The following is a 12,500-nucleotide window of genomic DNA, read 5'->3' as shown; positions in this document are numbered from 1 at the left end:
TTATTCTAATCTAGTCCGGTATAGTCTAGTGTGGTCTATTCTATTCTAGTCTTGTAAATTAGGACTGTTCCTTAGCTGTTCCTTCGCTGAGACTATTTACTACCTTCGAATTCTGTTGTTTCGGATTGCGATGATGGAAAGGGATTACATTTTTAAAAATTTAGGTACTTTTTTTTTTCAAACTGAAAAACTAGGCATACTTTGCTATAGATTAATAACCCTTCAAGTTAATTCTGCTCAAATTCATTTAATGTTTTCTTCCCATTTTTTAAAGGAATCGTTTCGACATAACTTAATGCCGTGAAAAATAATTTAAGGCCCGTTTCACCCGAAAACCAAAAAAACCTATCGCCATATAGTTTACACGAGTATCCTTTGGCTTAACGTTATATTTCTGAACCCAGAAACCAGTAATACGTTCCATTCACCATAGCGGGCTAGCGTGCTTAAGTTTTTATCTCAGAGCATAATCTGGCAAATGACTAAATAAATCATCACCGATAAGCAAGTACAACAATAAATAAATATTTACCTCATCAATTTGACCTGCAAATCCTTGGGATAATTCTGGTGGTTTGTACCACGTCAGGTTGTTTACATTTATCATTAACTTCATGTCGCCAACCCGAATCGCAATTCCCTCACCCGGGTCATCGATATTGTGAAGGATCTCTTCTCTGGGTGACGGTACACCTTCTGATATGCTGTGCCACATGTTGACACCATCCAACGGGGGAAAAGACGTATCCTCCTTAATACCTAATAAAGGTGTAAGCAAATCCACAAATTCGGCAAGCGCGACTGTCCTTTATATCGTACCTTATCAGAATCCACCAGAAAAGCATGCAAGCTTTATTTTATATTTTATTTTATATAATCATCCTCGCCAAGACAAACCAGTATTGCAAAAATGCGCATCCGAGGTCACGCAGGTCTAGTCTCGCAAAATTCCAAAGTTCAAAAAAGGCAAAGCAAGGGTAAGCTTCCCACAACAGCAGATTTTTTATAGGTTACGGTCTTCAAAGGACAGTTTTGATTTACAACCAAACGAAACTTGGTTATTGAGTCTGAATTTTCTTTGCTCCTAAACTATAGATTTGAGTGTTTTTAAAGTCTCAGGGAAGGTCAAAGTGACAGTTACCTGCTAAGTAGAGGAGAGTTGGATACCAGTCAGTTACATGTAAAAGCTCTTTGCACATGATCCCAGTCTTTTGCAGCATTTTTCCATGAACAAAGCCAACACCTCTAACCCCTCCCTCCCAGAGACTAGCCTTGTGACCACGGAGTGGCCAGTTATAGCCACCTTGTTCAGGGATGCCACCATTATCTGTAGAGACTATTAGGAGAGTGTTGTCCCATAGACTAAAAGAAATAAACGGTGTTTATCATGAGCCTATACTTACAAAAAAGCAAAGCAACCACATGGAGCTCAGAGTTTAAATTAGGAAAAGGAACAAACGTGGTTTAATACATTTCAGAGAACGTCTGACAAAGTTATGGCTTTTCGACATTAAATCTTGTGATAAGGGAAAGGGTCACCTGTAATGATAAGTGAGGGCTATGAACCTCAGCAGAGAGTAAAGCTGCTAAATCACGAGCTTACTTGACAAGCCATTTACCAAGGAAGTTCATATTTTGTATAAAAGACATCTCCGACGCAACCAAACTATCGATGACCTTCCTAGGGAGTGGTCACATGAAAGTTTTACTGTTTCCACCTACCGGTACTCACCCTGCCTGCTTCATTGCTTTAGTAACATTCCCTATTGCTTCATCCACAATATCAACCATAGCAGCATACTTTCGTCTTGTAAGGTTTTCAATAAATTGATATTTGTCCAGGTATTCTTGAGGAGCTTGTGTTGGACCGTGCACATTTTGAAATGGCAGGTACAAAAACAGTGGTTTTGAAGCATTATGGGATAGAATGACGTCCTGTGCTTGCTGTCAAAAAAAAGTGACAGTAAGTGGTGCATTCAACTTTAAATTTTAAAGTAATATGGCATACAATATTAATGATGAATCAAAATATATTCTTTCAACTTCAGTTTTTGATTGTTTGTGGCTTGTGCTTGTTTTTATGTCTTTTTAGAATCTTTTTTCTTTGGTTGCGCAAGTAAAACCATCCATATCCTTTCAAATACTATTTTTCGCTCTAATTCTTTTTCATTATGCTACGTATTACCTAATATATTTGATACGACCGAATTTTCACAATACCTTAGCAAAAAGCCTCGCAGAATAAACTCCTCCCATATTTTTAACAGGGTCTTTGTTATCATGCAGATCAATGATACCTATTCTATAATGTGTGAAATGATCTTCGGCCCCCGTGTAAAAACTGTGAAATGAATCAAATCCACGTTATGTGGGTGTGTAGGGCCATTCGAAAAATCCAAGGTGCCACTTTCCAACCATGTGTGTTGAATACCCTACACGGTTAAAAAAAAAGCGATTTTCATATAACTATAAATAAAATTGAAATTACGATTTGGTGGTTCTGATCCATAAAGTGCTAACTTGAATCCTCTTTCATTATATCTTCTTTTGATACGCAGAGGTGACCGGCAACCATTTACAGAATATGGGAAGTTCTAGTGCCGAAAAATACAACAAATTAGAAAATGATGGGCACGGAGTTGTTTTAACTAAATTTGGTCGTCAATGACGTGCAAAGATCGTAGTTGTCGATTGCGCTTTTTGACGTAACATGGCAGCATGTGAACAATTTTCCTTTTCTTTTAAAGACATTTTTGTGACTATAAGACAAAATCAAGAGAAAACAAAAGGAAATAAAGTTAATGCTAAAGAGCATGAACGTTCTCAGAATCCGCTTCACTTCACGTTGCAGGCCTATTAATGTTGCAAAGATTCTCTGAGAACGAAGGCCCTAACCCTAACCATTCTATTTATGAAACCTTGCCATATAATTACCCTTTCTGTTCATATTAAAACGCTTCTTAGGATGATCAGATCACAGCGCGGCACCGCAATTTTTTTTCGATGAAGTTAAGAAACGATGCCCAGTAAATTGCAGGGAGGGTGTTATTGATTCGATAAACAATGTAGCACAATTTACCTGCTTCCTTCAGCTTTTGAGGTAAAATAGTAAAGTTAAGCGGCAGTCCATATGGTTCTTCAGGTCGTATTACTCCATGTTGTAAGCCTGGTGAAAAGAAATTATATAGTCGATTCATCATTCCCACAGAATGGAATGAAAATGAAACAAACCCAAAGTGCCAGTAGTAGAGAAAGGTGAGGTGTTTTACTTACTTGACTACAATAATTGTACAAATGAAAGTCTTTACTCTTATGAGGACACCTGGCGTAAAACTTTGAGTCCAACCGCCGCCCAATGCAGGAGAAGGAAAGGTACACTTGCAGTATGAAATGTCATCCGTCTTCTGGCCCAAACCCGCCGAGAAGGGGCGTGACGGCCGAGAGAGATTCCCTCGGCGGGTTTATAGGCCAGAAGATGGATGACATTTCAGACTAGGTCCACTTGCAGCCCTTTGCCCAGTCTAATAACTGAGAAAATTTGGATCATCCCCGACATCATTGAAGGTGGATTTTAGATGCTCTTAAAGGCTATTTAAATGAATAATCAAAGAACTATTAAAATCAGTGTTCGTAGATTGATGAAATCATCAGATTTAATAAAAGGTCATCCCCTCGTTTGATAACAACCTTCTCGATTTGCAAAATCCTTTTTTCGTACGAAACCTCATCTGACGATTGCCTTACACATAAAAACAAATCAAATAAACACACCTGTGTGTATTGGATATCTGCCAGATAGGAGAGCACTTCTTGTGGGTGAACAAATCGGTTGCACATAATAATTGTCCAAGATAACTCCTTCAGATGCAAGTTTATCCATGTTAGATGTTTCAATTTTCGAACCATGGAAGCCGACATCACTCCAGCCAAAATCATCAATGACCACCAACAAAATGTTGACAGGGATGCACGCAACCAATGCGAAATGTACGGTGAAAATTGCCAAGAACGCTGGATGCATTTTTGGGAACGTCAGATTCTGACCTCTTATCTCATGATTTTAAGGTCATTATGCAATCTGTCATAGAATACCTTAACACATACACATATGACTAAGGTATTAATTAAAAAAACAAAATGACACCTTGAGAAAAATCACGAAACTAATGTGGTCGTACAAATTATTTAACACTATCCCTTTAATATCCAACCATTTCTAGAAACCTAAATATTCTTAAAGGTGATAGATTTAATAAAATTCAATAACTAAACACCAATTCGAATTTCGCCTGATAGGTTTTCACTTTCGAGAAGTGTTATTCGCATTTCCCAAAGAGACAGTTTGAATTTGGAAATCGCAACTTTCTTTCAGAAAGGGAAATTCGAAATTCGAGGACTAATCGCAGAATACCCAGCCACTCGAACCAACGCTTCCTGAGTCTCACTTCAGGCTACTTAGTGGCTACGTGAGTGGGTGAAAAAGTGGGTACTCTGTTGCCATGAAAACGCGTAAACTGTGGCTGTACGGTTACGCGGCTACTTGGGTTGGTGGCTATGCGGCTACGTGTCTTGTACTTTTTCGGATCGGTGACGATCATCTCTATGGGATGCCTCACCCTTTTTGACGCTTTAACAAGAAGGTATACTCTGGTGCTTTTTGCCATTGTTTGAACTTAGCCCGGCATGTACTGAGCCGCGTGGCCACAGTTGCACGGAACAGTGTAGCTGCGAAGCAACGTAACCGCAATTATTTGAAGTGTTTGGAGTGGCCGGGTATTTATACAATTTGGCCTAATTTAATTCGATTTTTAAATTTCAGAAACCACAAATCAAGTTTGAAAAGGTTCCTCAGAATTGTGAGTTAGTTAACAGTTCTGGGTGTTTTGAATTTTTGAAAAATCATTTCATAATTCCAAAGTATGGTTTCTCATGATGCTTCCGATATGTCTCCTTCGCCGCCTTTCGATTATAACGGGTGGGTTGAGATGAGAGTGAGAAAAGGTAGTTCGAAAACTATACATTTTCCAAACTGTGTAAAACGCGCACCCGCTAGCAATGAAATTTCAGGAAACGAGACAAAGACACGGACGTCCATTTATTGCTTCTTAATAAAACAAAATATCTTTTCATCAGGTTTTACTTTATATAGTAAAATAAAACTTTCTCTTCCACTTTTCACAAGCCTTGACCTCTCCATGGACTCCAATAACCATTCTTTGTAGCCATTTGTTGTGCCTTTGGGTCAGCGGGTTTCTTTAAGGGAGAGACGAAACCTTCTTCATAATACTGTATTACCGGTATTCTGCTTCGCAATTTTTCCACCTCATCGGGGAGCTTCTCGCTAAGATCCACGCGCTCCTCTGGGTCAGCAGTAATGTTATAAAGAGCAGCTTTTATTCTTTCAATTTGTTTCTGTTTTAAAATAAAACGGTAATGAAATTAGTTTTTAGCGTCTTCGTGATAGTATTATTCTTCAAAATCCAAAATGTCAATGTGAATTGCGATAACGTATACGTATTACAGGAGCCCATTACTTATCAAAGTTCATGAGTATAGGAGATAGTAGCGCTCACTGTTATCATCAGCTGCCAAGTTTCCCCAAAAGCTGTGGTATTTGGGCGAAGGAACCGAGTTGCTCGACGTATAGTAAGCGCTAATCAATTAGTATCAAAATTTTTAGGTTCTCATAGTATTTACTGCTGGGTGCCAATTAAGCTTCGAACAACGTGGGCCTGTTTGCTTCCTGCATGGGGGCGACGGTTCTGTCTCTTAGCTACTGATATAAAGCGAAAAGTCTGAATACGGCAGGCAAACGTTTAGGGTTAGAATTCAACCCTAAACACTAAAAATTACTGTTCACATTCATAAATTAAACATTTTACAGTTGCAGCTAAGTTATCTGGCCTAAGAATGGAAGCGAGGCCGCCGGTGACCCTGTTTTGATACAAACCTTTGTGCTATTTTGCCTCCACTACTCAACCGGTACAACCAACACAACAATGTTCATATATGGGCGCGTGGGCCAGCCAAGCCACCGTGCCGTTTATTCAACATATATGCAGAAATGTACAAATATCAAGTATTATATATAAACGAACGAACAGAAGCACTAAAGCCGGACACGAAAACCCCCAAAAAAACCAGCAGGTGGAAAAAACACGGGGAACGTGTACCCCCGACCAGGGCAGTGGTGCAACCCTTGGGGTTTTAGGGCATGCTAGTGCCTAAACTATAAGCATCAATAAACAGAAGTAAAAAAGAAAAGCAACCTAACACGGTGAAGATTGACCGTAGAATGCCTCACCTTCCTAATGACCGCGAATTGCAAACTCAAATCCCATAACTCGCTTCGCACTAAGACCCTCCCCAGACCTCTGATACGAACCGACAAAATAGTAATTTATGATAATACGGTGCAATCACAAATTACATTTTCTCATGTCAATTAAGACTAATTAGCATTAAAACAACGCAATTTACATGATAAAAGCAGTGAGGTCTGTATCAAGACAAGGTCACCGGCAGCCTCGAAGCCATTCATAGGCTAGGTCACTGAGCAAACAACTGTAAAATGGTCTATTATTATTGTCTTTGATGCTATCAATCATAATAATCTCAGAATGATTTCTCTAGTTTATTTTATACATAATTGAGTCCAAAATACAATAATTTACTGTACACATTTTATTGGAGCAAAATATCAAAAGATATAATACATTAACATCAAAAAACTGTACGTTTGTTAACGAACAAAGTAGCCATTTATTCGGTAGCTAAAACGCAAAAAAATCATAGTTAAGTCGCTCATTAATACAGTGTCCAATTTTCAATTTTGAAAGAATGTATGGCCTTTCCCAAGGGACAAAGAAAAATTTCCACAAAAAACGGGATGTCCGTATTATGCGGGTGTCCGTAAAGCGGGGTTCGACTGCGGAATAAAGCACGTTTATCATCCGTTTATCGACTGCGGAATAAAGTACGCGTTTATCATCGCAGTTATGAACGCTCACGACTTTGGCTGTAACGAAAGAAAAGCCTTTGGTCACTAAGTAAAGAAGTACCACTAAAAAATGCTCTTGAGTCGACTAAACAAGATGGCGTAGTTCACAGGTTTCTCTTGGTTCAAAGGAAGACAGACAGAAGCGAGAAACATGAGCGAGGTATCCGACTCACTCGTACTCAGATATTCCGCGTTTTAGACTATGCTAACAACGTCGGACCCGGCGATGTCCAGGATTGACAGATGGGGTGTTTCCCGGACGGCAACTGAATTGTGGATTTTTAGGCGAAACGTGCGTAAATCACGGAGGGCAGAAGGTCATGATACAAAAATTTACTAAATTGATGAAACAAATACCTTTATCGTTATTCCACTAGTCCTAAGATACAATTCCGGTGGTTTGTACCATGTGTGATTGCGTACGTCCATCAACAGCTTCATGTCACCAACACGAATTGCAGCTGCGTTATAAAAATTGGAACCACTCGAGGGATGATATCGATCAATGTTTAGTAAAGTTTCTTTTCTAGGGGAAACTCGACCTTCAGATATGACGTGCCATACATTGAAATCATCTTGTCGTACATTTCGTAGAGTCGATCTCCTTTATACCTTTGACAACAAGAAAACAAAGTAATTAAATAAGCTGTTCACTTTGTCAAAGTATTTAGCTTTGACAACTATGCACCGACAACAGGTAGAATGGATGGAATAAATAAGATAGCGCAAGACTCACTTTGTTTTCACTCTTACTGAAAGCAGTCTTTGCTCTCTTATTGTCATTGGTCACTTATACGGTTTTTCATTGAATAGCTAAAATAATGGATGGAACTCGTTTCGACAGACTGTTAAGTAAATTGAGTAAAAAACTTTTTCTGTTTTAGAAAAGGGGCAAGTTCTTTTTGAGCTAGTAACAGATATTCAATTTGGATTTGCAGAAAACGGCAAACGAAAAGACAAAATCTGCTCTTTGTAAAGAACGAGAAGACTTATTGCTGCAAGGTTTTTGACCTCTTTCCTGTTAACCTGGGAAAACAGGCAAAAAAACTCGAAAAACCTCAGCTGAAATAATAGAATTTTCAAAGCCTGCCCGATTATCCGGTAACCGAAAGCGCCAGTTTTCAAAATTGTTGTCAAAACCCATAGTTTTACCTGCCAAATATAGAATGGTTGGGTACCAATCAATCACGTGAATGAGTTCTTTGCACTTCATTCCAGTCCTCTGAAGCATTTTGCCGTGAACGAAGCCGACACCTCTGACCCCTCCCCCCCAGAGGGATTCGTTCTCTGTCATTGTTGAACCCATAAGTTACCAGAGAATTTTCCATTTGGTTTCAGTGTTCTACATAACAGCACACTTGGTAAAATTTTAGAAATACAACTCACTTTGATTTCGGCTCGACGGGCGACAGATTGTTGTCGAAGTCCATTGCTCGGCGCTTTTAAGATTCCAGGTGTTTGATTTTCGCCGCCTGCCTAGTTTATCCAACACTTTCCATTATTGAGCTCCATAAGGGTATATTTTGTTCAAGGATCCACTAAAACGCCATTCGCGTTACATGACTTTCGACGCCATTGCATGCTAAGTTAATCGTTCTACTGTGTCCACCAGAGAAATCTACGCATTTCCCACTACCCTCTCGATCCTAAGAAAATACGCGCAGAAGGCTCTATGCACAAAGACACCACTTAGCAGGGAAGTCACAGGCAAGACTTTTATCGACACGGAAAAAACGACGAAATGAAACGCAGATTCCGACTGGGTGTGCCATACTGGCAACCCAGTGATGAGTCCGATTCTCTCGCCTCCTGACAAAATTTGGCTGTAACGATCACATCGCTCGCACAGGGATCACTGGCACCAGTGACAATCCTGTTTTTGCTTAATGTATCACATGACATCCACATGAAATATCGTGACCTTTTCAGAGAAAGGTTGAACGCTCGGGAGATGTTTTTAATCATCTTTACCCAGTATTTTCTCGCAGTATCTTTGCTGTGCAAAACTGCTAGCTCTAATCCTCCACACATCGTGCTGACTGTAATCGATGATCTTGGATGGAGTGATGTGGGATTTCAAGGATCAGTCATCCGTACTCCTAACATAAATAGACTGGCTGCTGAAGGAGTTATCCTGGAGAATTACTATGTGCAGCCGCTTTGTACGCCAACACGAAGTACCCTAATGACTGGAAGATATCCCATACACACAGGTAAAGCTTTCGTTGGTGGTAAAGATCAAACTTAAGAGTCCCTGTGATTCGAAGAAATAAATATTGAAATACATGTAAATGTTTAATTGGATTTTGTTCATTGGTTAGGCTTGCAGCACTTTGTGATAGAACCTCCAGAACCTTACGGGATGCCGCTTAACTTCAAAACGTTGGCACAGACACTGAAAGAGGCTGGTGAGATTGCACTATTACTCCATGAAAGCGCGTTAGATGTGAAAGGGCAAATACTCTAGGAGGCGCGTGTGGCCGAGTTTGAGTATTCCGTGACCAATAGATCTCAATTTTACAAAACTACCGGCGCAATCAGTTTCCATTTAGGTCACACCGTATATCATGAAATAATGACGACTGAGATCGAGAGAAGTGATCATAATGCTACAAACGAATCATCCGCGGAAATTGAAAATTTAATGATAACTACTGTCTCCGAGCATTTAGCTCTGTCCAACCATAATATATAACAAAGGACAGAGGACTTCACTAGAGACGTTGCAGCCGGGTTATGATGTGTTGTGAGACGGAGACTATGCAGTTTATCGTCGGTATCCGAGAGGACTAGAAGCAAACCGCCAGGCAGAAATAGGAACATGTAGCCTGCACACAGGCTTTCTGTGCGTCGAATGGCTCTCTGTGCGTCGAATGACGGAGAGCCTGTGTGCAGGCTGAGAAAAATACTCTTAGCGTGGTTTTATTTGCAGGATATACAACTCACATTGTTGGCAAATGGCATCTTGGGTTCTTTGAATGGGCCTACACACCCACTTTTAGAGGGTTCGACTCACATTACGGGTTTTACACGGGATGCGGAGATCATTACACTCATGAGCGGCTGGGGATCCTGGATCTTCGAAACAACACCTCCCCCGTGATGGACATGAACGGGACATACTCGGCCAACCTCTTCACCGAGGTAAGAAACATCGGGATTAAAGTGAATTTTTATTTATGTTTTGTTTTCAATTCATATCGACACTGCTAAAGTGAGGTCCAGGACACAATTTCACCTTAGTGGAGACGATTGTAGCCTTCGACCGAACCCAGACGCATTTCCGGCGGTCGTTTCTCTCCCCAGAAGAACGAAAGAGAAAAGGTCGCATTTCGTAATAACGCAGAGTTAACGCAACCAGCAAACGTCAAAGCAAAACTTACTGTTTCCCCAAAAAACAACTGAAGCTTACATTATCATTAATACAGGTTTGTGTCTTTTTTTCATGTAGCGAGCAGAGATAATCATCGAGGAACACGACCGGTCAAAGCCTCTTTTTCTGTATTTACCATTCCAAAACGTTCACTTTCCGGTTCAAGCGCCGCAAAAGTATATCGACAAATACAGTTTTATTGATGATAAGCAGAGGAGGACTTATGCCGCCATGTTGGACATTGTGGATGAAGCCATTGGTAATGTGACAAGCAATCTAAAGAAAGCAGGGTATTAACGTTATTTACTCACTTAAATCCATTGACCTCTCAGTAGCATATTGAATAGGTTATTAGTGGAATTCCAATGAGTTCCTTGACTTTCCCTTCCACATAATCGAGAAGAATAAGACTTCGAAGCCGGGCGCTGTCTTTCAGTTCTGAAATTGCAAACACAGATACGGTATTTAAAAAGTAACAATCAAGGCGATCGTGAAACTGGGAGACTTGACCGAAGCAGTAAAGGAAAAAGGGGACTATATCGGTGGTCGGGAATTTTTAATTTTTTGGATTTAAGATCGCAGAAGGTATAATTGTTTTCACCTTGTTCCTTTAAGTCTTATGAGAATAAGCAAAATTGATTACCAGGGGCCTGTCTTTGCGTTGTTCATCATTATTGTCGATTTTTTTAACGTATTTTTTTGCCCTAGACTCTGGCAAAACACTTTGTTCATTTTCACTACTGATAATGGTGGACTCCCCGAGTCGGGTGGTTACAATTGGCCGTTGCGTGGGCAGAAAAAGACTCTTTGGGAAGGAGGGGTAAGAGGTGTGGCTTTCGTCCATGGAACAATGCTCGGAAGAAAGGGCGTAAAAGTCAAGGAACTTCTTCATTCTACAGACTGGTACCCCACGCTCATCAACCTCGCAGGTAACGTAAGCTAAGATCTCAAGTTTGTGATATTTAAGCAGTATGTAATTATTATCAGATTTTTTTCTGTAGTCTTTCCTCAACTCAAATTGAAGCTATGAAAAGGGAACTTGCCCATTTGAATCACTGGATTCACTCACAGCAATCTCCGATAAAGCAGTTAAACTGATATTAGAAAGAAACAAGTTACTGAATCCTGTCAGTTTCTAAGGATAAGAGCTTTCGATTCCATCACGGAATCTCTATCAAGTCAATGCATGGGACGTTCTGTCACATGATTTATATTGCTGATTGGAAGGGAAACTCAAATATCGATCGGTATTGGTTAGATTTATTGCAGCTAGTGACCTTCTCGTAAACTCGATATTGAATGAGTGTAGCAACAAATAGTGTTACAACACTAATTAAGTTGTGGGCGTCAGAATTCATACCAGACCGCAACACCGGGAACTCCGTGATCTTAGATATATCTTTCGTGATGAAAACACACGTATCCAAAATTATTACTCTTTCCTTGTTTTCCTTTTCCATGGTAAACTAGACATGAGGGTGTCTAGTGTTTAAACTCTCTGTGAATCCCTATATGTCATATTCGTGCAACTTGAATAAAGATAACACCCACGTACCTAAACAAGATCTCTGGCCCGAGTAGCTCGAAGCATGGTTAGCGCTAACCAGTGTTAACTACCATGGAAACCTACAGGTTTTGATACCTCTTAGAGCGGTTTTCAAATGAGTGTCGTAAAACCAAAACCATAGTAATTACTTTCACCAATCAAAAAGGACGGAGACAATACAGTAAACCAATCAAAACTCGAAGTAATTACACGTAGCCGACACAAAAGGCGGGAAAATGTGCACGCGCGAGCCACAATTGGTTTTGGCTTCACTTCTGATTGGTTGAAAAAGTGGCCTGAAAACTTTGAACCAATCACTGAGCGAAGTAGATGCAAAATCAAAGTAATTCGCTAATAACTTTCGACACTCATTTGAAAACCGCTCTAACCAACTTTTAGCGCTAACCAGGTTTCGAGCAACCGGCCCCTGATGGTTGTGCGAAAGTAGTCAATACCTCCCTTTGAAAAAAAGTAGGGGATACTGGAGAACCCATGGAGCATCCTTGAATCTGCTTATAGAAAATTCCCCCATAAGCGAAACAAGTGGCAGATAGCCTAGACCCAAGTAGATTGATGATCTC

At 40.1% G+C, this 12,500-nt stretch overlaps 1 protein-coding gene and 1 pseudogene across 3 annotated transcripts in view; one reads left to right on the top strand and one right to left on the bottom strand.

Annotated features, from left to right (window-relative positions):
* LOC138028754 (arylsulfatase B-like) overlaps positions 1 to 4,070 on the bottom strand; it is a 4,913-nt pseudogene extending 843 nt beyond the window's left edge.
* A 4,748-nt stretch (positions 4,071 to 8,818) lies between these two features.
* LOC138028750 (arylsulfatase B-like) overlaps positions 8,819 to 12,500 on the top strand; it is a 12,972-nt gene continuing 9,290 nt past the window's right edge. For 2 of the 3 annotated variants that reach the window (XR_011127717.1, XM_068876353.1), the window contains exons 1-5: positions 8,820 to 9,213; positions 9,322 to 9,408; positions 9,933 to 10,144; positions 10,452 to 10,663; positions 11,082 to 11,302. Coding sequence is in view for 2 of the 3 variants with exons in the window: in XM_068876353.1 (XP_068732454.1) it covers positions 8,907 to 9,213; positions 9,322 to 9,408; positions 9,933 to 10,144; positions 10,452 to 10,663; positions 11,082 to 11,302 (1,039 nt within the window). In the remaining variant the exon portion in view is untranslated. Of the gene's footprint in view, positions 9,214 to 9,321; positions 9,409 to 9,932; positions 10,145 to 10,451; positions 10,664 to 11,081; positions 11,303 to 12,500 lie in introns of all 3 variants that reach the window. The other variant, XM_068876352.1, reaches the window with a different exon arrangement.

This window comes from Montipora capricornis, chromosome 13, assembly GCF_036669925.1.
Source record: "Montipora capricornis isolate CH-2021 chromosome 13, ASM3666992v2, whole genome shotgun sequence".
NCBI lineage: Eukaryota > Metazoa > Cnidaria > Anthozoa > Scleractinia > Acroporidae > Montipora > Montipora capricornis.
Note: the sequence above shows the minus strand (reverse complement) of the source record. Positions and strands in the feature narration are given on the sequence as shown.